This window comes from Pristis pectinata, chromosome 12 (genome assembly GCF_009764475.1).
Source record: "Pristis pectinata isolate sPriPec2 chromosome 12, sPriPec2.1.pri, whole genome shotgun sequence".
Classification (NCBI taxonomy): Eukaryota; Metazoa; Chordata; class Chondrichthyes; order Rhinopristiformes; family Pristidae; genus Pristis; species Pristis pectinata.
The window spans coordinates 18,639,064-18,664,510 of record NC_067416.1 but is presented as its reverse complement, the minus strand read 5'-3'; the positions used below and the strand labels follow the sequence as shown (position 1 = coordinate 18,664,510).

General features: G+C 40.0%; 1 protein-coding gene across 2 annotated transcripts in view; it reads right to left on the bottom strand.

The window, feature by feature from the left end:
• Positions 1-24,655, bottom strand: part of wdr11 (WD repeat domain 11) — an 87,326-nt gene extending 62,671 nt beyond the window's left edge. Inside the window, exons 1-4 of one of the 2 annotated variants that reach the window (XM_052027431.1) lie at positions 24,507-24,655; positions 11,099-11,210; positions 6,702-6,855; positions 1,762-1,935 (exon numbers count right to left, since the gene is read on the bottom strand). In XM_052027431.1, the coding sequence (XP_051883391.1) occupies positions 1,762-1,935; positions 6,702-6,855; positions 11,099-11,210; positions 24,507-24,595 (529 nt within the window). In that variant the 5' untranslated portion in view covers positions 24,596-24,655. Of the gene's footprint in view, positions 1-1,761; positions 1,936-6,701; positions 6,856-11,098; positions 11,211-24,506 lie in introns of those variants that run through there. The other variant, XM_052027432.1, reaches the window with a different exon arrangement.
• Between the last annotated feature and the right edge of the window lie 792 nt (positions 24,656-25,447).

Sequence of the window (25,447 nt, the reverse complement as noted above, 5' to 3'; positions counted from 1 at the left end):
ATGTGATTTTAAGGCTACTGCTTCAAACAGATGTAAACTGCCATCTGCACTGTGAAAACCAACTATTCTAAAGATTGCACACGACTGTATCAATAACTGATCTCTGCCAAGATAAAGCTGCACATGTACATATTTATACAAGTATGTAAAAGTTCTACTACCAAGGCTTGAAGCTTTCTCTATTTCAGGAACACCCCTCATTCTCATAACATTATGAACACTATGGATTGGCTTTGAAAGGATCCAGGGTGTCTAACTACCTATTACCATTTCTGAACCAAAAAGTAGTGACCAAAATCCATACAAATTAATCTTGGTATTGAAAGAAAGTTCCTAATGTGGATTTATAGAACGTTCTCTCCATCCATGTACAAATTACTTAACTGTTTCATGGTAACCATTAAATGTGGACCAAGGAAACACAAAATAAACACATTTTTCTGATTAAGTTCAGTCTGAGATACAAAGACGTTCAGTACTTGCCAATTTTCAAATTCTGAAGCTAGCACAGTTCAACAATTTTCCATATTTGTAGCATCACAAAAAGTTATGGGATTGGTCACAGGAATGACAGTTGTCACAGAGATGCAATAGAGCGAATGCTGGCAGGGGTCTATTTAGGGAATTGGGAACTCTTAGTGACATGCAGTTGAGACTCAGAGATAAGGAGGGGGTGTTGAAACCCAGTCTCTTAAAAATATCCTGCTCCTGTCAACTTCATTCTTAACAGGAAAAGTGGGACTCTAAATAACAACAATGATTCTCTGACCTCACCCTCCTGCCAACATTAGCACTCTGCTCAATAATCTGCAATTGCAAAAGAAAATAACAACACTCGTACTAGCATTATGAGCATTAAAGCCTTTCATCTGAAACTTCAGCTTCTAAACGTATAGAAATGTGACTGGGAAGCTAAGTTGGTTTATTACTGTCACATGTACCGAGCTACAGTGAAAATCCATACAGATCATTTCATCAGTGCAGAAGTAGTACAAGGGAAAACAATAACAGAGTGCAGAACGAAGTGTTACAGTTACAGAGAAAGTGCAGTGCAGGCAGACAATAAGGTGCAAGGCCATAACGAGGTAGACTTGAGGTCAAGAGTCCAGTTTATCGTACTAGGGGACTGTTCAATAGTCTTATAACAGCATAATAAGGGTGGGAGGAGATTAAACTGGCATGGCATAGACTGCTCCAACCTGAAAGTGGCCTTCAAGCACAAGAGGTTGGCCACTCCTGTCCTAGAATCATCCTGACAAAATTACATTTGAGTTTCCCTTTTTCAAAATGTTGGACCTTTTGTTGTGAACAGTTACAGTTTTTATACTCTAAACTTACAATACAAGCAACGTATAGGTTTTTCCATCTCTGCTGGCCCCAGGGCAAGGTTTTCAAAAGAATTTCAAAGAGTCAATACTCCAAACACCTCAGTTATTCAAATTATGGAGTATATCTTGAAAACAGTATGTGTTTAAGGTTTATGCTAAAAACAAATTTGCAGCATAATTCTTCAAAGGTCCCAGGAAAGGGATTCCCTTTCTAATCACTCAGAGTTTGAAATGTAATTCTCCAGATCTTAGTTACTGTCAATGTGTAAATTGCAGCAGATAACATGCAATGACAGTTGTTTTACAGAAATCATTGCAACCAGTAATAGGAGATTAATCCATTATAACATCACGTTAAGTTTTAATTTTGCCTTGCCAAATGAGCTGTGCTCGTTGCATACATCGTGTTAAGGATTAAGCTAAATCGACTTACATGCTAGATTAGATATCTCAAAGGGATCAAATGAAAAGGAGAGTATGTTTTCTGCATAACTTTTCTTCCATAATTTTGTACCAGTATCTGCATTCCAAAGAACAATGTAGTTTGGTGGATGAACTGCTAATAGGAGGTCCCGAGAGGCATCCTGATTCCACAGCCATTCCATGTCTATTAAATAAAGTAGGAAAGTGCAAATATCAGTAACAATGTTTCTCTACATTCAGAATAGAAACTTGAGCTTTACAGTAATGCATAATTTAATCATCTTAGAGCTAAGGTTGCAAAAATGTTTGACTTTCCATCCAACCTTTAAAATCTAGCTCAACTCCAGATCAATTTAATCAATGACCATTCCGCTCTGCTGACAGTGAATGAACAATGTAGATTATATCTGAGCAGGTTCAGCCATCCTGCTATTGGTTTAGTAAACACAGATTTTTATTACCATTTCTAATAGTTTGAAACAAGCACTCTGTACTCCAAACGATCTTCCAAGGGAGGAATTTAAAATGTACAAATGCAATGCATTTAGTTATTTTAAAAGGTGATTTGCTTTAAATACGAGTTTGTAAACCAATAAGTGACGCAAACGTGAGCTCACAGGGTTAATAATAAACCTAAACGTAAATTCTCTTTTTCCACACCATCCTAGCGAAAATTAGCAGAACATTCTGTTAGAAAATTGTCTATTATTGGGAAATTAAAAATAAACAGCATCTGCCTGTTGAAGAAATATAGCTATTCCATCATTGTTCAGAACTGAATCTGTGCATTTCCCACAGAAGTTACTAAAGTAATAAAAGAATCTGTCATTACTCTGGAAAGCCAAAGCCCTTAACTAGAACACCTCTTTTAGTAATAGCTTGCTGTTTTGGGGACCTCGGACTTGTTAAAATAACCATATGCCAGAGAGAGGCTAGACACATTTTAAACCCTATGACCACACTTAGAGCACTGTGTCCAGTTCTGGTCGCCTCATTATAGGAAGGATGTGGAGGCGTTGAGAGGGTGCAGAGGAGATTTACCAGGATGCTGCCTGGATTAGAGAGTATGGATTATGAGGAGAGACTAAAGAACCTAGGGCTTTACTCATTGGAGAGGAGGAGGATGAGAGGAGACACGATAGAGGTATACAAAATATTAAGAGGAATAGATAGAGTGGGCAGCCAGCGCCTCTTTCCCAGGGCACCAATGCTCAATACAAGAGGGCATGGCTTTAAGATAATGGGTGGGAAGTTCAAGGGAAATGTCAGAGGGAGGTTTTTCACCCAGAGAGTGGTTGGTGCATGGAATGCGCTGCCTGGGGTGGTGGTGGAGGCTGATACGTTGGTCAAATTCAAGAGATTGTTAGATAAGCATATGGAGGAATTTAAGATAGAGGTATATGTGGGAAGAAGGGGATAGATAGTCTTAGGTGTGGTTTGAAGGTCGGCACAACATGGTAGGCCAAAGGTCCTGTATTGTGCTGTATTGTTCTATGGTTCTATGAAGTAAAACTCTGATAATCTAGCATAATTGGGACTTTGGTCATACCAGACTAGCAGATTTTCCGAACTACTGGATGTTACTCCTATTAACATCCAACACACTTTAATTCCATATTTTTTTTACATGTTACACGGTAGTATAATAAATCTTGAAGTGAACCCAGCAAGTTTAAAGGGAGCAGGAAACATATGTGCACTCTGGACCCTGGCTCTAGCTGCAAACCTACCCACATACCGGACCCGTGGTGTTCTGAAGCCCAAGCTCAGCTCAGGCTGTACACATTACCCACAGTCCAAACCACAAGTTTGGAAGAATGAAGGGTGATTTCATGGAAACGTACAAAGTTGGTACGGCACTCTGGACCATCGACTCCATCTGCATATCCCACTTGTTCTCTGGACCCCTGACTCGTGTTTTGAATTAATGAGTGAGTTAGATGCAGAACCATCAGGACTTCTGAACAACTGGATGCTGGACTATCAGAGTTTTAACGTATATTGAAAAGTATCTTAACACAAGGAAACAAATAGGCTACTGCAATATGAGCTCATTGGATTTATGTAGGGAAAAGAGGCCTGCAGTTATATGCACCCTTTCAAGACCTCAGAACATCCCATGACTCCCTACCGATCCCCCTCCCTCCCCAGGCACTCACCCCTGTAACCGCACAAAGTGTTACACCTGCCCCTACACCACCATCCAGGGCCCTAAAACAGCCCCTCCAGGTGAGGCAGTCTTGCACACATAAATCCCATGGTGTTATTTATTGCATCAGGTACTCCCATTGGTGAGACCAAACACAGACTGGGGTACCGCTTCATCGAGCACCTTCACTCCACCCACTGTGCCAGCCGGGATCTCCCAGTGGCCAGCCATTTTAATTCCACTTTCCATTCCCACACCAACATGTCTGTCTACAGCCTCCTCCACTGACAGGTTGAGGCTAAACTCATCACCTCATATTCCATCTGAGCAGTCTCCAACCTGGTGGCATGAAGATCAAATTCTCAAATTTCTATTAACCATTCCCCCTCCCCCTCATTTTTCTTTCTTCTCTCCTCCTGATCCAACTAACCCCCCCATCGCCCTCTCTCTTTCCCACCTCCCCCGACTCACTCTATTGCCATCTGCCCCTCACCCACACACTCCTCCCACTGGCTCCCCTCCCCATCTCCCTCTGTTTATTCCATGCTCCACCATCCTCTCCAATCAGATTCCATCATCTTCAGCCCTTTGTCACTTCACCTATCACCTCCCAGCTTCTGACATCATTCCTACTCTCCCCTCTCCCTCAACTGCCTATCACCCCCTCACCTGGATCCACCTATTGCCTGCCAGCTCTTGCTCCACCCCTTCCCCCCCCCCCCCCCCACTTTTATACTGGCCATCTCCCCTTTCTTTCCAGTCCTGATGAAGAGTCTCGACCTGAAACATTCATTTCCCTCCATAGATGATACCTTACCCACCGAGTTCCTCCACCATTTTGTGTGATGATCCCAAAGCACTTTACAGCCAAATCTAATTACTTTTGCTACAAAGTAAATGAATTGATAGGATATGCAGAAATAAATGGCCACAATATAAATACCATTTCACAGACAGGGTTGCAAAGTAACTAAGGTTAGGAATTAAATATTCCAGCGATATTTTTTAGATGAGATAGGCCAAATGAATTAAAAGAATGGGATAAAGGCAGTAAAGAGGAAGGATCTTAGATCAGAAAAAGAATCAGTATGGGTAGAGCTAAGAAAGAGGGAGAGAGAGAAAACGTTGGTGGTATTTGTAAATAGGTCCCCAACCAGCAACGATAATATAAATCAGGAAATTAGAGGTGCATGCAATGACCACACTGCAATAATCAAGGGCAACTTTATACAGAGATTAGGAAAAACAATCTAGCATTAATAGCATGGGTGATACAAAACTAGGTGGCAGCATGAGCTGTGAGGAGTATGCGGGGAGAATTCATGTGTTATGGACAGACGGAAGCGAATAGATGAGGACATGCTAGATGGAATATAATGTGTAAAAATGGTAGGTCATCCACTTTGGTAGAACAAAATGGAAAGGCAAAGTAATTTTTTTCTAAACTGGTGAGCAATTGAAAGGTGTTGGTTTTCAGAAGGACTTGAATATCCTTGCACATGTATCACCTGAAGCTACTACGCAAGTTCAGCAGGGAACTAACGTGGCAAGTTATATGTTAAACTTTTTTGTAAGATTTAAGTCAAGGTGACTTGAGCCAAAATAAGATAATAGATGGAACAGTGTACAGGTCTAGTCTCCCTACCAAAGGAAGAACATACTTGCAGTAAAGGGAGTGCAACATAGGTTCACCAGAATGATTCCTAGGACGGCAGGTTTGCAAGATTAAGCCAATTAAGCCTCCCTTGAGCTTGAAAGAATGAAAAGTGATTTCATGAAAAAGTACAATATTGGTATGACACTTAACAGGGTAGATGCAGACTTGATGTTTCTCCTGGCTGTGTTGTCTGGAACCAGGTGTCACAGAATCAAAAGAAGAAGCTGGCTATTCAGGGTAGTGGTGCAACAGTTGGTGCTGCTCTCTCCCAGCTCCAGGAACCCAGGTTCGATCCTGACCTTGGATGCTGATCTGCATGGACCTTGAGTGCTTTCCCTCGACTTTGTGGGTTTTTGTACTGTGTGCTCAGTTTCTTCCCAGTATCCCTAAATTAAGTAGCAAAATAATTGGGGGGAGCGGGTGGTGGGGGGGGGGGGGGGGGGGGGGGAGGTTAATAGGCACGTAAGATAAAATTTTGTCAAGAGGGGAAACAGGAATAATCTGCTGAGAGCTAGCAAGGATGCTAAAGGCTGAATGGTCTCATAATAATATGTTGTAATAAGTATAAGGAAAAAAATTTTCATCCCAAGGGTGGCGAATCCTGGAATTGACTACTTAAGAGGGCAGCGAGAGGCTCAGTCACCGAGTAGATTCAATAGAGAGATCCACAGATTTTTAGCTTAGGGGAAATCAAGAGATATGGAGTTAGTGCAGGAATGTAGTGCTGAATAAAGAATCAGCCTGAATAGCAGAGCAGATACAAAGGGCTAAATGGTCCACTTCTTATGTCTAATGCGATGAAAAGGACATGGCAGGCAATGCTTCCACAAATAACAAACAAAAATCAGTTATGATGACAGTTTAGTGACATTGATTAAGCAATAAATATTGAACAGGACTCCCCCGATCTTCTTTGTAATAGTGTCGGTGATCCCTTCATCCATTTAACAGGGTGGTTGGTGGAACTTCACTTCAACATATTTTAAAAGTTGGCATCTCCCCCAGTGGTGAACAGTTTGCTTAGATTTCTATGCTCGGTCCTTTGGAGCAAGACTGTAAAGCTCAGACTTTAGTGAGAGTGCCGCCAAGTCACAGGGTACACTAGACTTGTGCCACAAAGTATGTGTCAAGATTTAGTCTTTACCTTGAATGGGTTTGGTGTATTCCTGAATCTCGCATCTAGCTGCTCCTGTAGCTACATCCCAAACAATGATCTTTCCTGTGGTGTCTGCAGATGCCAATCGCAGTGAATAGGGAGAACCAATATTATGGTGATAATTTTCTCTAGCCCATTTTACCTGTGAAAATTAAAGTAGACCTTGAAATCAGATGAAACAAGAAAGTGTTAAAGTTGTGCACTTGAAGCAATTTATGATGTCTTGGATGTTTAGCAGAATTCGGATTAGACTTTTCAGCTATCAGTAATTCTCAAAATAAACAACCAAGAGAGCAGATTAAAACCATATACACTACGTAACTATTGTCCATTTAAATCAGTTAGTGAAAATATCTCCACAAGATACCACCGAGTGTACATAATATAGTTCCATTCAGGAAGTGTGAGTGGACTTCAAAGTACTTCAATTGTGTAAGATCTTCAAACCTTACTAACAGCACACCTTACAAATCCAGGTTATCAACAAGCCTGGGGAAGAGTACCGAGGAGTCCTTGGGTACTGCTTAATACTTGCAGACTACAGTTTATGTTTATTTTGAAAGCATGTAATTAGCCCTTGGTGACATTAGTATCTCCCAATGAAGCTTACAAAACTCATGAAATAATGGGCACGGTATCTCCAAGAACTAAATTAAACCTAGGTGGGCATTTTTTTTTGTAGGACTTTATTAAAGGTTATTCTTAAGCAGGATTAACAGCTGTGTTTTATGCTCCCTTGCAAAATGTGACTACATGTGAGAGACAAAAAGCTCACCGTTAGCGCAAGCAGGAAAAATTTAAAACAAAAAAAAATGCTGCTTCCAACTTGAAAGAGGATTATCTTCCAATCACTCAACTTCTCTTACATGGTAGACAACCAGTTCACACACACTGTTAATGCAAGTTATGCAAGTGATCCAATGAGTCAAAGCACATAACCCCAATATCTTACACAGGAAAAAGTAAAGCAGTATGCTTTATCACAAAAAACCCAGATTAAATTCTACTGAGCACAAAAGCAACACATCTACCTCATAAGATTTAAATTGCACCCTAAAAAGATACAAAAATAACAAAACTGTAAGCTCCTGAACACCCTCAAGGGGTGCAGAGTATTGGATTAATTATAGAAATGGGAGAGGCAAATAGGAGGAATCCATACTGCTAAACCAATGATTCCAATCAGTGAAAATAAAAAAAACAGCAGGCGCTGTAAATCTAAAAACAGAAAGTGCCTGAAAAACTCAGGTCAGGCAGTATCTGTGGAATGAGAAACAGAGTTAACATTTCAGGTCAAAAGAACCTTCATGTTAACTAACAATGGGTCTTAGAGTTGAAATCTCAGGTTGAAGATGCTTTGTCAGTCTTTAGCCTAGAATGTTAAATCTGTTTGCTTTTCATAGATACTTTCTGACCTGCTGAGTGTTTCCAGAATTTTGTGTTTTTAAATTTGCAGTCCCATTACATTTTTCACACTTTGCTCTCTTCACTTGGTTTAGTGAGAACAAATATTGCCCAATTACCATTAACTTATCCCTGTCACATGTTGCAGATAAGAAAGGAGTACTTTTGGTCTTGTCTAGGGAAAACATGTCATGCTTTGTTCAATCCAAAACACAAACAAGATATCATTCAGGTACAATATGTTGTTTAAATACATTTTTCTTTGGGTATAGAGGCCAAAACTGCACTCACTGCTCCAAGGTGAGGTTTCACCAAGGCCCTGTACAATTGCAATAAGACCTCCTTATTTGTGTAATTAAACCATGTGTGATAAAGGTTAACATATCATTTGTCTTCCTAATCTTGTTGCATTTGCATGTTGGCCTTCAGTGACTTGTGTACAAACACACATTACGTCACTTTGAACATCAACACTTTCAAACAATGAAAATCTCAAGGAATAATATCAAAGTTAACCTTTAGTACTAGAGAAATTGCTAGTGATTAAAATTTATCACGTTCCTACTTGAATGGACAAGTTCCCAGCTTTCACTGTTTACCCAAAGTACAACTTGCATTTATGTAGCAATTTTGAGAAAGTAACATGTTTCAAGATGCTTCATGTTATCAAGTAAAATCCAACATCGAACCACATTAGGACAGGTAACCAAAAGTTTTCTCAAAGAGATATGCTTTGAGAAGCATCTTAAGGACGAGAAGAGGTTGGTGGCCTCTAGTTTTGCTTTCCTCCATTAGCACAAACAGTGTTAATGTCTTCAAAATCTTTCTTAATTTTGAAGACAGCCATTATATCATCCCTTGGCCTTTTTTTATATAAAGGGACCCAACCTGTTCACCCTTTCTAAACAGGTGTAAGTGTTTTTCTGGTATCAACCTCCTGAGTCTTTTATGCCTCTATATCTGATTTATAATGCAGTGGCCAATGCAATGCAGATTATTTCAAAACTCTCTATATAAAATTCAATATAACATTGGCCTAATTTCTCTACTTTTCAACTTATTCCTTCTAGAAATAAAGAATAATGATCGATTTGCATTGTTTTAAAAAAGGTATTATTAACCTACATTGCTGTTTTTAGTGCTTTGTGTTTGTGTACAGCCATTCCTCAGTTCACAAAAGGGACACATTCCTGGAAAACGTGTTGTTAAGGAATTTTTTTTAAATTGAAAAAGGTGAGCAAAATTCTATGTACTCCAATGGGTGGAGATAGGCACAAAGTGAAAAGGAGCTATGTAAATTGAAGACATATACCCCAAAAAAAATCATCAGCACTATAGCAAAAATATGTCAATCTAACTTTAGTAAATAAATTACTGTACTCTTTGCTTCCACATACCAATTAAAATTTTTCAAATAGCATGAGCACAGAGTTACTGTCTTTCAAAACTCATGATCTAAAATGATATTTGTTCAAATTCGTTTGCCAATAAGATGCCCATTCTGCAGATTTATTCATATCTTCTTGTATTTTGTTGGAATTCTCTTCAGCATTGACAATCTTTATTTTCCCCATCAAACAAACTAATCTTGTCCATAAACTTAGAAATGTTTTAGTTACAATTTTGAAAACATTGTTATAATTCCAAACAACAATCCCACCACCGATCCTTATAGGACCCCACTTTCTGCCACTCTGAACAGCTATTCTTTTTACCCTTGTTCAAAGCATTGTCTTGTGGTCAGCTTCCAAATTAAGTTTGCTACCTTTCTCCAGCTCCAGGTGTTCTGAGCTTACTATACACATTATGAGCCAAAATACTTTTCTGGAATCAACTGTTACTTGGATTAAACCCTCCTAGTTTGAGCTAAAAGCTTCATTTAACCTAGATTGAATTTCAATTTTAGTTGGTTTTTAACTAGTAAAATTGCAAGGTTTCTTACAAATAACAAAAGAGGTAAGTGGAACATTAGATTATGGCAGGCATGGTAGCATAATGGAGCATAATGTGAGAAAATGCTAAGCTGTGCATTTTCACAGGAAATTAAAGCAGCAGCACGTATGGTAGTGTAGCTGTTAGCGTAACACTATTACAGCGCCAGCAACCCAGGTTCAATTCCGGCCACCGTCTGTAAGGAGTTTGCACATTCCCGCCGTGTCTGCGTGGGTTTCCTTCGGGTGCTCTGGTTTCCTCCCACATTCCAAAGACATACGGGTTAGGAAGTTGTGGGCATGCTATGTTGGCACCAGAAGTGTGGCGACACTTATGGGCTGCCCCCAGAACACTCTATGCAAAAGATGCATTTCACTGTGTGTTTCGATGTACATGCGACTAATAAAGATATCTTAGTTACAGTTAAAGAAGCATATTTTAATTTTCGACTCAAGCCTTCACTGCTAAAGAAATTACAAGTGTGTTATTGTCAGTTTGCAGTATCAATTTGAGCAAAGCTAAGAGCTTGTTGCTGAAGTATCACACTGCATATTGAATGCACTTAATAGGTGGGAAGAAACATCACTTTAGCTATTACCCTTGCTAATTGGTCAAGTTTTATCTGTGAGGAGAAGAACTGACAATGCTGCTGATAATAGAATGAAATTCTTAAGGGGCTTGATAGGATAAGCACAGAGTTCATGTTTTCTCTGACTGATGTGTATAAAACCTGGGGTTGAGGTCTCAAAATAAGGAGTCAGCCTCCCAGAGGGTGGAGAATTTTTGGAATTCAAGTAGGTAGTGGAGGCTCAATCACTAAGTATACTTAAGAATGAGATAGATTGAGTTTTAGATAATAAAGGGGATCAAAGGACATGGGATTACTGGAAGCAAGTGGTGCCGAGGTTAAAAAAAATCAGCTGTGAGCTTACTGAATGGCAGATGATGACATGAGGGCATAGATTGCATATTTCTCCTTCTATTTCTTATATTATTATATTATGGATGTGCAATGTAATGTGTGCTACAAAGTGACGAATTAGGATTACCTTCACGACATTTGCTCTATGCCGTTCCAGAACCTGAATGGTCTGCGAAGTGTTCGGATCAATGATCAATACAAGTGAATGACAGCCATGGGCAATTAATCCTTGCCAACCCCTGAAAGAAAACAATGCAGTTAAGTACTTAAAGCCAGAAACAATGTGTTATATGAAATTTTCCCAGAACATTGCAGCAATTCAATTTAAAAACAGGAAACAGCAATGCTATGTAGTTTATTTTAAAAAATACAATATCCAAATCAAGCTATCAATTTAATGTTATTATTTAATGCAACTCTTTTGTTTATACTCAGCTACAAGATGGTGCCATTGCGAGGAAGACTAGATTTTACTCTATTTGAAACAGGATGTCGAGGGGATGTGACTGAATGATTTTCCCCTCGTGGGAGAAACTAGAACTAGGGTCCATATTTCAGAAATAACACTTTACCCATTTAAGTGGAGACAGAGGAATTTCTTCTCTCAGAAGTCATGAACCTTTGGACTTCTCTGAACCAGGGAGCTGTAGAAGCTAAATCACTTAATATACTCCAGGCCCAGATGTACAATCAACAGTTATGGGCAACAGGGAGGAAAGTGAAGCTGAGACCAAGATCAGGTCAGGCATAATCATACTGAATGGTGGAGCAGGTTTGAGAAGCCATTTAATCTTCTCTTGTGCATATTTATTATGACCTTAATTGGCCTTGTGAAGGCAGTGGTGAACGACTTTCTTAAAGCATTATAAATGGTAACGATATAGAGCTCCAGGATTTAAATCCAGCAATAATAAAGTAACAATGATACAATTTCAAACCAGTATGGTGTGCAACTCTGTTTGTCAGTGGTGGTCCCCATATACCTGGTGCCTTTGTTCTTCTTGGTGCTGGAGGTCACGGATGTAGGTGTAGCAGAGGTAGGTGACTATAGTACATTATATAGATGGTACACAGTCACAGTGTGCCAATGGTAGGTGTGAACATTTAAGGTAGCAAATAGAGTGCTAATCAAGCTGGCTATTAGCGTAACGCTATTACAGCGCCAGTGATCCGGGTTCAATTCTGGCCACCGTCTGTAAGGAGTTTGTATGTTCTCCCCGTGACTGCGTGGGTTTCTTTCGGGTGCTCCAGTTTCCTCCCACATTCCAAAGACGTACGGATTAGGAAGTTGTGGGCATGTTATGTTAGCACCAGAAGCATGGTGACACTTGTGGGCTGCCCCCAGAACACTCAATGCAAAAGATGCATTTCACTGCGTGTTTCGATGTACATGTGACTAATAAAGATATCTTATCTTAACTTATTTTGCCTGGATGGTACTGAGTGGTGTTGAGCTTCATCAGAATTGTTGCAGCTGCAATCATCCAGGAAAGTAGAAAATATTTTAATCGCACTCCTGAGTTATGCCTTGTAGGTGGAAAACTTCTGGGGAATTTGCTGCAAGATACACAGTCCCTGACCTGCCTTTGTAGCCAAGGTATTTAACTGGCTGATTCAGCTAGGTTTCTTATCACTAGCAACTTCCATGATGTTGATGGTGGGTTACTCAGTGACCGTAATGCCACTGAATGCCTCCAACAACTACCACCATCTTCCTTTGTGCATGATGTCTCCAAAACCAGAGTTATACAATCATTTTCGCATCAATCCAAGGCACAAATCCAAGACTCTATGTAGCAAAGGGTATCTGCATCTTACACTGGCAATGCCAAGTTAAAGTTCCACACATAATTAGCAACCCTCTAGTTTAATTGGCCACATTAGAGCAAAATCTATTTGCACAAAGCCTAGCTTATGAACACCCATACCTATGTACAAGGGTTTGGGGGACCAGCAGGATGGATTTGCCGACTGTTGTGGGGAAGCACCTTCTGCCACCTGGGAACTCTGTTGAGGGCTACATTTCCGACTTGCAACTGTTCATGTTACGAAGAGTTCACAGGAATGGAATCTCGCCTTAACCTGGTGACAACCTACACTTCCATCCAAATTCCATCAGTCAAAATAACCATAGACTTTTAAACATTACTTACACCAATCCTTATATTTCCCAATTCGTTGCTCATAAAATTACAAACCGCAAGGATAAGAACACAAATCCCTCTATGATGTAGATACCCAATTTTGATCCAAACAAATTGTCTTCACATTGATACAAGAGAACACTAAAACTCCTTTGTATCTGCTGAAGGCAAACCATTTCTAAACTACCTACTGATACAAAAATTGCTGAAATTATGAAATACATTAAAGGCTGAATGGGCTAAAAGGGTTACAGCCACATAGATTGTAATAACATAAAATAGTAAAGTGCTGCTTTTAGGTGATTAGGCCTGAATATAACATGCTCTAGAACTGTTGTATGAATTTATTCAGAGTGTTTCTACTGAAAAGTTTTCTTTTATTGGAAGCAATGATGATCTCTGCAGGTAAAGCACTAGAACAGGGAATCTAATCAAATCCTTTAGGACAGTGATTGGGAATGTGCTGGATCCGCTGCCCATAACACGCCCACCCGCAACCCCCCCCCCCCCCAATGGGGGTGTACTGCTGAGGCCCCACCCCAGAATTCTTCTGAAGCCTTTGAGAACTCACCACTGTAAGGCTATTGAACTATTTTGAGATGTCTCTGCAATGACATATACAACCTATTCAAACACATAAATAATTAAATAATTTGTGATATCCAACAAGAGAAAATCCAGCTGACACCCCCTGACATTCAATGGCATTACCATCACTGAATCCCTGACTATCAATATTCTGCGAGTTACCATTGAAGAGAAACTGAACTGGAGTAGTCATATACATGATGCGGCTACAAGTGCAGGTGAGAAGCTAGGAATCCTTCAACGAGTAACTCACCTCCTACCTTCCCAAAGCCTTTCCACCATCCACAAGGCTCACGTCAGGAATGTGAGGGAATACCCTCTACTTGCCTGAATGAGTGCAGCTTCAACAACATTCAAGAAGATCAACACCATATAGGACATAGCAGCCCACTTGATAGGCACCTCATCCACATCCATTAACTCATTCCTTCACTGACACACAGTAGCAGCAGTTTGTACCATCTACAGGGTGCACTGCAGCAACTCATCAATACTCCTTACACAGCAGCTTCCAAATCCATGACTTCTACCAGGTAGAAGGACAAGGACAGCAGAGGCATGGGACACACCACCTGGAAGTTGCCCTCCAAGCCACACACCATCCTGACTTGGAAATATATTGCTGTTCCTTCACCAACGCTGGGTCAAAATCCTGGAACTCTCTCTTGAACTGCACCACGGGTATACCCACACCTCAAGGACTACAGTGGTTCAAGGAGGCAGCTCACCACCACCTTCTCAAGGGCAACTAGGGATAGGCAATTAAATGCTGGCTCAGCCTGCAAAGCTTGCATCCTTTGAATGAATATATTAAAAAAAAATAAAGTTTAAAATATTAGAAACTAAATTAAAAACACCTTAAATACTAATGAATAATTAACACATTAAAATAAGGTAAAATAACTAAAACACTTTTCATAATATTGGCAACCCCTTTTAAATGAAGGCATTGCCCTTCGCATGGGTGTCATCCTCACATATAGTTAAGGGCCAGATGCAAAGAGCCTCAGGTCCCTCTCCTCAGCACATCAATGCTCCGCCTTTGGCTCAGCAGCAAGTCTAGCAATGGAATGGGAGGTTAGATGAGGTGGATTTTTATCCCCAACTTGTCTCAAATATTCAAACTGAATGGTTCCCTAGTACGATAAGATAGACTCTTGACCTCACAGTCTATCTCGTTATGACCTTGCGCCTTATTGTCTACCCGCACTGCACTTTCTCGGGAGCTGTGACACTTTATTCTGCATTCTGTGATGTTTTACCTTGTACTACCTTGATGCACTGTGTAATGAACTGATCTTTATGAACGGTATGCAAGACAAGTTTTTCACTGTACCTCGGAATAAGTGACAATAATAAACCAATTCCAATTCCATCTGACTGCACAGAAGTCCAAGACTTGCTGAGACCTAAGCAGCCAACAGCTGGAACTGTCACTCAGCTCTGTTCAATCTATTTTTTTAAATCTTTCTTATATAAAACTAAAATTAGTTTAGTCATTTAAAATATGATAAAATAAGTGATGCACATTTACATCAATGGTGAAGCTATCACTGTATGCACTGTTAATTACATGTAAATATGGCAACACTTTCAAACTTGGGATAGACAGGCAGCTAATTACAAACACACCAGAGTTACTGCGCTGATTCTGTTGATAACTTCACAATAGTAACATTTCACCATCTACTTTAGCACCAATGTACACCCAAGTGTGTGAGGCTGTTCTACATTAATTGTTTTGCTACTTGGCATCTTCTTTAACTTTCCGTCACTGTTGATTACCCCCAAAGAATTCCCTGCCAATGTCCTCAGCCACCTCCCTAAACTCCCACCATCTGCCTGAAATCAACATCCCACCCTCTCAAATCACCTGCCTGGCATGTGACCACTCAATCACCTATCTAGCTATCCACCCCAAAATCATGTGTTCAATGAATTCCCCCCAACCACATGCAAACCTCTCTCCGACACCTCCCATCATCCGTGCATAACCTTCTCTATACCCCCATCTAGCACACAATCCTCTTTCCTCCCATCCCCTGCACACAAGATCATATTTTCCACCTCTTGCTCCATCTGCAATCCGTTCTCTGGCCGCCCACATCCCAACACACAATCTTCTCCTTTCATCTGCTTGCAGAATCTTTTCCATACTCTGCACCACTGAGATTCTTCTCATATTACCCTCACCCCTCTCTTTGACCCCTAAAAGCACAGTCCTCTACCCAATTCACTGGTACTGTGATCTCTTGAGTAGAAAGAAATTGCAAAGGGACAATCTAACTGCACACAATGCATTGGGTCTCTTGCAGAGCAAGATATTGGAAGAACTTCAATGGAGCAATCCAAAATTTGGTGAATTTGGCTTATTAACCTTAGTCTGGGTATTGCTGATATGAAATCATCATTTCTTCAGTTTGTTAATCATTCCACTAAGGTTAAAAATGCCCAATTTATCTTTTTTTTAAAAACATCTTCTTTCCAGGTCTTTTGTGTCACCAGTCCTTCTTTCCTTCTCCATTTCCTTTCTGTACCTGATTTCACATCGAGTTCTCCCCTTTTAATTCATCAGCCTTTTCCAACTTATTTTGTCATCCTTAAATCTCAGCGGTCTTGGATATAACCTTGCTGGTGAATCTATCGAAGTCCCAAGTATCCTGCTTCACACAGGACAATGTTAACAGCTTATGCTTTCGGCACATTTGTGAGCAACAGTTGTTTTTAAAATGAAGGTCCAAATCTGACAAGTGCCAGACACCATTAGATGCTCCGCCAATGCATAATCTGGCTCAATAATCTGAAATAATTTATGATAATGAATGCTTTATGTGTAATCTACAACAAAACTAAAGTATAAAATGTAATGTAATTATCCATTCACTAAAATCCAACGTCAATAATCCCAATAGAAATAACTTGTAATATTAAATCCAAGGCAGCCACTGACTCAAATGTATTTATTTAACTATATATGTACATCTCTAAATATCAGAAATACCCATATCATGAAGTTTACATTTTAAGGTAAAGTCGACAGTAACAAGAGTTATAAATTCAATGAAGAAAATGATTCCAATGCTTTGCATTAAATATCTGTTTCTTTCACTTAATCATAAAGGTAACAGTTACCTAACATAGCGCTGTGTAATCCATAACTTTATATAAGTCAATTTGTGCTGTTTAATTATTTAACAGGTTATTTGCAAATGTATTATTTTTCAAAGTGCCTGAGAATTAAATTATTCAGAAACTGGAATACTCAAGTTACATGGCCTCTTTTGAGTATTATTAATACACCTTGGTATATTGACTTTTGTTTAGAATTGGGCACACTGGGAAAGAGTACCGCAAATGACCAGCTGACCAAAGTGTCTCCATCGTTCACATTTGCCTTTAAAGCTATATTGCCAAGTGCACCCTTTCCTTTAAACCACATTGGTGCTGATTTGCCAAATAGATAATTACTTGATTCACATGTTCTGTAATCTGACAGAATGAAGCAAATTAATTTATCATTTACATAATAAACCATCAGATGTACCCTCCGGGTTCAAACTGGATTCCGCTTGATAATATATCATTAGGACTCAAAATAAACTACAAATAAAGTCAGAGTCATAGAATGAGAACAGGCCCTTCAACCCAGTTTGTCCATGCCAACCATGATGTCCACCAAACTAGTCCCATTTGCCTGTGTTTGGCCAATATTCCTCTAAACCCTTCCTATCCATGTACTTATCCAAATGTCTTTTATTAGCTATAAAGACACGTTATTGTCTTTAAATGATCTTATGGTCAATTTTAGCAAAAATAACAATATTCTCAAATCCAAGTTAGCTTCCAATTTCATCTACCATGATACAAGAGAAAGCTAGTTAAAAATGTAGCTGTAAACTCTAAAATCTGCTGGGAATTTAAGGTAAACGGTCATCCCAATTAAGCCTGAATCCGGCTTTGATTGTGCTCTAATGTATAAATTAGTGTTAATTATAAAATCCAATAATCATGTTCCATGTTCCTGACCAGATTCAGGGCTAATATCAAACAGGAACACATTATTCTCTGTTTAACAAACATTTTCATCCTCTAGCTATGGTTCATTATGTCCTCCCTATATATAGCATAGTGGTAAGCTTAATTAATGTAACGTGCCTGGTTAATTACCATTAATAAACATCAATTCTGAATTTAAAGCATCAAAGCATCTGGATACATAAAATTTTAATAAAATGTATAAACTTAGACAAGAAACACATCCCATCAAGAAGGGAAAGTTGCAAATGTTTTCTACAGTGCCCTCATTTTTTTTGTGTAGACTGCTACAGGAAACAAACTACAAACTAAACAAAATATGGTTTTGTTTTTAAAAAAAAATACCAGAGAACAGCTCGTCAGAAGGCCAAAGTACAGATCCAGCCTGAGGTTATCAAGAACATACCACGTTTGTATTTACAATTTAGCATGATGCAACTATGGGAAGGAGATGAGCATTTGACGGTGGGGTGGGGCAGTGGTATCAGGTTAGGAGATGGAGAAAGAGGGTCTGTCCCAGGTAATGGGATCAAGTTTCTCCCTTAAAACAAAACAAGAGTCATGGAGAGAAGGAATACCATGTATATCACTATTAAAAAAAAAGCAACAAATAGTGACATGGTTAACCATTTACCTGCTTCTGTCCAATAATTTAGCCAACAAAAATTAAGCTATCAATAGATATTCAGAAATTTGGTGCAGCATTCATTTCCCTTACTGTATAGTTGACATGCTACATCTTTCATCTAAGTTTCTGTAATTTCTGACAATACTATCTAAGATGAATTGCACAAAATAGCAAAGCTTCTGAAGGATAACTATCCTCCGTTAAGTCCACAGAACTTGAATAGCATACATTTTTGGAAGTACTACATATCAGATTTGTACTGAAAGCAAAAAACGCCTGATTTTTTTTTGCTCCCAATCAGGTGAAATCTGCAGAAGATGACAAGTATCTATAACTCTACCTGTGTACCTGTCAAATGAGTTGAATAGAAAGTTCAAGTTACACCACCGCAACATTTCCATTTGTAACAACAGTACATTGTTTCACAGATTAAGCAGTGGTCAATGCTACCAAAATAGTCTTGATAGATGCATCTGCAACAGGTAGATTGGTAAAGATAGGATCAAGAAGATTTTTTTCTAATCTTGATTCTCTCACCATCTGCAGCCAGTTGATTCTGGCAGCCATTTCCTTCATTTTTGTTTGCGAACTAGGTCACTGGTGGTACTACTCCTAATCTGAAGGTAACCATCCAGAATACACTGCATACAAATTAGGACAGCAGTATGCCACTCAGTCTCTCAAGTCTGCTCCACCATCCTTTGTTGCCCTTAATGCTTTTTCCAAATGATGTACAGCACAGAGCAGTACTCAGAGTTGTAAGGCACAGAAATAGGCCTTTTGGTGCACCATGTCTATGCCGACCTTTTGCCCTGCTACACTAATTCCACTCTAAACCTTGCCTATTTGAGTACTTGTCTAAATGTCTCTAAAACATAGTGATTGTATCCGATTCCACCACCTCCTCAGCAGCAAGTTGCAGATATCAACACTATGTAAAAACAAAACTTTCCCTTCAAAATACCCCTTAAAACTCCTTACTCTCACCTTAAGCCTATACCCTTCTTATTTTTGATGGCCCATGAGAAAAAGATTCTATCTGCCCTATCTATACTTCTTCATAATTTTATACATCTCTATCGGTAAGGGGAAGATACCAACTGGTAATCAGTAGAGGTTTCAGCACAGTAGTGTAGCGGTTAGCATAAAGCTATTACAGCACCAGCGACCCGGGTTCAAATCCAGCCGCTGTCTATAAGGAGGTTGTACGTTCTCCCAGTGTCTGCGTGGTTTTCCTCTGGTTGCTCCGGTTTCCTCCTACATTCCAAAGACGTACGGGTTAGGAAGTTGCGGGCATGCTATGTCAGCACCGGAGGCATGGCAACAGTTGCGGGCTGTCCCCAGAACACTCCATGCAAAAGGTGTACTTCACTGTGTGTTTCAATATACATGTGACTAATAAAGATATCTTATCAAAGTATGATCTCAATTAAAGAAATTATTGGAGCCTCGAGTCAACATTGAGATCTCTCACTCAACTATATCCCTTTACGTCAGCACCTTAGGTGGGAGAGTTCATATCCAAGTTGGCAAAGGAAAAGTCAGGTATATTAATTAAGACTCTGTGACCACAACAATGTTAGACTATCATTGACAAATCAGGAAATTGGCTCTCCCAAGACTGGAATTGGAATTGGTTTATTGTTGTCACTTGTATTGTCACAGGTACAGTGAAAAACTTGTCTGGCATACCATTCATACACAGTGCATTAAAGTAGTACAAGGTAAAACAATACAGAATGCAGAGTAAAGTGTCACAGCTACAGAGAAAGTGCAGGTACAGATTGTGAGGCCAAGATTCAACAAACCTGACATATTGCTGAAAAGATCTTTGCAGGGTTGGCAGTTCTTGGTGCTCCCATTGATAAGACTTTGCTAGGCCATTGCCCAGTGGTTCATCCAGTTTTATTTGTGTTATTCTCTGCAGCAGTGTATTTCCCGAATAACCTTCACTCTATCATAAGGGCAAATATCTGCTGATGATTGCAATGTTTGATTTCATTCATAATCACCCAGGTAATGAAGCAGCTTATGCATCGATGTAGCATAACCCAGACAACATAGCTGGTTGGGCTGACAAGTAGCAAATTACATACAGGCCAAACAAGTGCCATCACCAGAAATCTAACTGTACCACCAGATAAAGACTGTGGTTATAAGAGTAGGATAGACACTCCTTATTCAGGTGCAAGTGATTCACTCCCCAAAATCACTAAAACCTTTTCAGCACTTGCAAGGCAAATGCAAGTGAGAGAAAATACTCTCCACTGGCCTGATTGAGTGCACACAAACATCAAAGTAGTTCAAAAGCACCCAAGACAAAGTATCAGTCCAGATGAAGAACCTTGACCCAAAACAGTGACTGTCTATTTCCCTCTCCAGATGCTGCCTAGCCCACTGAGTTCCTCCAGCAGCTTGTTTTTTGCTCCGAAGTACTAGTACCATTAGCGATTGAGTTCACCAAACAAGGCCTGACGAAAATGGCTTGATTAGCATTTTCTCCACCACTTATACATTAATTCTGCTTAATTTGCACCATGGCAGCAGTATATTCCATCAACAAATGTATTATATCAACTTTCTAAGGCTTCTTTCACAGGATTTCCCAAACTTCACTCTTCATTGGGGAGGTGGTACAAGAGCCTGAAGACCCACACTCAACATTTTCAGAACAGCTTCTTCCCCTCTGCCATTAGATTTCTGAATGGTTCATGAACCCATGAACACTACCTCATTATTCCACTTTTGCACTATTTATTTATTTTTGTAACTTATAGTAATTTGTATGTCTTTATGTCTTGCACTGTACTGCTGCCACAAGACAACAAATTTCATGACATACGTCAGTGGTAATAAACCTGATTCCAATTCATCTACTGGAAAGACAAGGAAGCAAACATTGAAACATGACTACCTGCAAATTCAATAGCTTCCATTTCAAAACCAACTTTAACGTAATGCTCCTACAAGGTATTTTGTGGGAGCATCATCAACATTTGACACTTAAGCAAGAAAGGAGATGCTAAAACAAATAACCTAAGCTTAAGTCAGAGTCAGGTTGTAAAGAGCATTTCAAAGCAGAAAAGAGCGAGAGGGACTCGGGTTGACAATTCAGAGTCTAAGGCCTTAGCAGTCAAGGACATGGCTGTTATTAATGGCATTATTACATTCTAGAATGACCAAAAGGAGTGCACAAATCATAGAGGGTTAAAGGTCTAGAATTTACAAAGAAAGGATGTGACAATGTAGCGAAAGAAAAACATGGCTGAGCATTTTAAATTTCAGTCACAAGCAGAGAAGTGGTTAGTAAACAGGAAGTGATCCAAGTTAGAATGTGAACTGCTGACTTTTGGATGTCTTAAATTTGTAGGGAGATGTGCCAGAAATGTACTAAAACAGACCAGAGGTGGAAATAGAGAGTCTTAGTGATGGCAAGGAGATGTGATATGGAAGAAATGTGGGAAAGTTGACCAGACAGATACAATCATAATGACACAGAGATCCACGAGCACCTCACTCTTGCTAATCTTCCAGCAACTCCCATCCTGACTTGGAAGTACATCCCCATTTTCTCATTATCACAAGGTTAAAAACCTATCACTCAATGTTTTGGGGAATACCTTCACCACAAGGTTCAAGCATATAGTTCACCAATGAATTCAAAGTAATAATTAAGAACTGAAATTAAACGTTGGCTTTGTCAGTGACACCTATTTCCCATTTTTAAAAAAAGCAGAACAGCTTGTTAAGTGACTTCAGAATGCAAACTGGGCATGGGGCCAACCTTTCTTCCCCAAAGGATATTAATAACCAGATGGGTTTATACATCATTCCCAAATCTTACTGGTCAGTTTTTACAAAAACAGCACTTTATTCCAGATTTATTTTTAAACTGAATACACCTCACATATTGTTCCATGTTATGAAGAGGTGTTATATAAATCATTGTTGCCAACATAGTGTAGTAAGGATGATCAAAAGAATTCACACAAAATGAAAAAAATTGTTGAAGTGTTATCACAGTTATAATATTCAGAAGCAAAGCAACTGGCTGCACTCTGCAAGATTCTATGTGTAGCAATGAGAGAGGTATCATGGGGAAGGTTTGAGGGTACTTTAGCTGTGTCAATGAATTTTAGAAATGGTGCTTCACAAATTACCACAGAATAATCTTCTAGGCAAAATTAAAGACCATGGATTAAGGAGACCATGGCAGTAGGTATACTAAATTAGATCAAGAGCCAGAAAGCAGAGAGAACTGGTAAATAGCTGCTTTTCAAGCTGAAGAACAATATACACTAATATTTTTGATTAGATTACTTGAACCCACTCCCTTGATTCTGTTCCCATAATTCTGTTTTATTAAAATTTATTAGATTTCCTTTTGAAAGATATTGGTCCTGATCATATTCAGTCTGAACAGTCATGCCTGGTCATCTCATGGCTGCTATAACTTTAAAAGGTTGCATGGCTGTCAGTGACCTTGGTTCCATCGCCATCCTGTGAGTGACAATGCTTCTTAAGGCTCTGCTCCAGCACTACTTTACCATGGCAAGTTCAGGCCTGAGTGAGCAGTCGGATGTGCCCCAGTGTGTAGGTACTCATGCTCACAGTAGCTAGCCAGCAACTCTATATGGAACCACCAGCTAGTCATGAGTGAAATCTGGTCCAGTTTTGATTCTGCTTCAATCATCCTTTCAAGCAATGCATTTGAAATCAAAACAGTTCCCTGTGTTTAAGAAAGAATTCCTCTTGTCACCTTTGTTTCTTTTGCCAATGATCTTAAACTTATGTTCTCCAGTTAGTTTTTTCTGCCACTAGGAAAAAAAACATTGAATGCAAGGCATTCACAATATTGCAAGCCTCTATAAATTCTCCTCTAAGGGAACAACCTCAAGATCTGCACACAACCAAGGCCTCTTGTCCCTTTACAAATCTAGTAAATCTCTCCTGCACTCTCCGAGGTCACAGCTTGCTTCACATGTGGTGTGTGAAATTGAAAACAATACTTCAAATGAGGCCAAATTTGTTCACTATCTGATCAGTTACAGGTGGTCAAACTTTACTTTACACTTGTCACCTTATAACTTTAAGGGTTTTGCACATTTTCCTCCAGACATACAAATTATTGCTATTAAGAAATCCAGCAGATTTGTAAGTCGTTGAGGAAAAATAAGTATGGAGTGACTTGTATCGAGTTAAAGAACACTTTCATTTCACCAGACTGCAGACCCAAGCACATCCTGAAACAAATTTTTTTATACAACTATGATGGTTTAATTATGCCCATATATTCAAGTTTAACAAAAATCTGGGGGAATCTTTCCCTCCTGACTTGCCAAAATAAAAATTCTAGGCTGCATATTGTTGCACATATCATGATTGAAAATGCAAAGCATAGTATTGTGGCCAAGGATTTATGTTGTATCACTAGCATACTATATGTGGAAAGCCATAACATTTAAAGCAGCTCTTTTGGTACCTACTGTTCTTCATCTCAGGTTTGGAGACTTCAATTGCACAATATACAGCAACTACATGCAAATTAATTTCTGGAACATGAGGAACAACCAATGCAGACCACTGAAATGAGTTTGATTATTGGAGTTGGGGGGAGGAGTAACATTTACCTGACAAAAAGAAAAAAACACACACCTGTCATGTCACAACCCCTCTGACATGTCAAAATAAAAATTCTAAGATGCACATAGATTCATGATTGTGAATGCAAAGTATTATGTTGTGGCCAAGGACTTATATCAATGGGATACTGTATATGGAAAGCCATAACGGGCATTTAAAGCAGCTGTTCTCCCCTTCAGGTAAGGAGATTTCAATTACACTATAACCAACAACTGCATACAAATTAATTGCTGGAACATGGGTCGCCACCAGTGCAGGCCGCTGCAATGAGTGTGATTGTTTGAGCTGGGGTGGTGGTGGTGGTGGTGGGGGGGGTGGGTAACATTTACTTTACAAACACACAACCGTCACAAACCGAGTCACTCCGGTGCTGTCAGGGGTCGGCTGCGGACCGGACAGTCAGGGGAACAGACACTGGTGCTCTGCCCCTCTTGTGTTGAATGTCACCCCGGCGTGGGCCGGGAGCTCTGCCCGGGGCCCCCGCTGCCGCCACTCACCAGTCCGCAGCCCCTCTGTTCTGGCCGCTCAACGTCCCCGTTAAAGTCCTGGCGGAGAGCTTGATGTTAACCGAGAACAGCATCGTCATTCGCCTCCTGAACAACCCGTCCCCTTCCCCTCACTCCGGTCCCGACTTCCGGGCTGCCATGTAAACAGGAAGTGAGTGTCCCGGAACCAGACGCCGAGCCCCGCCTACAGGCGCGGCGATCCCAGCGCTGGCCGCCAGGCGTAGGGGCGCTGTTTCCACCCCAGCCACCTCTCACTGCCAGTGTAATGTGCCACAGGGGAACAAGAGTTTACAAGCCTTTGCTTCAGTCCAAACATTTTTTTATATAATTTTTCCAGCCAAGTTATTCTCATTCTAAGCCGTAATTGAAAAGCAAAAATTGCAAATGCTGGAAATCTAAAATGAAAACACAAGATGCTGGAAGTAATCAGTGGGTCAGTCTGAAACATTTTGCAAAGTTGTGGTCTCATCTCTTCTCACGTTCCACCTTGTTCTCACCTTCCACCCTCACCAATCACCACATTTAACAGAGTATCCTCTGTAATATGTGCTGCCACCACATGATCCCACCACCTGGTACATACTCCTCTTCCCCGTCATCATTCCATAGGGACTGTTCCTTCTGGGAAATTCATGGTTCACTGATCCATCACTATTATCCACTCCCATTCTCATGGCATTCATGTAACCATAGGAGATGCAACATCTACCCTTTTAACTCAAATTCTCCACCACCCAGGGACTCAAATACTCCTTCCAGGTGAAGCAATGATTCAGTTGTACTTCTTCCAATTTACTGCGCTACCAAATGCCCCTGGCAAATATATTCATTATTGTCAACAAGAACATTGGGAAGAGGGATGGGACAGTGTGCTGGAAAAATGCATTCATTCTGGGCATCACTGGCAAGGCCAGCATTTATGGTTCATCACT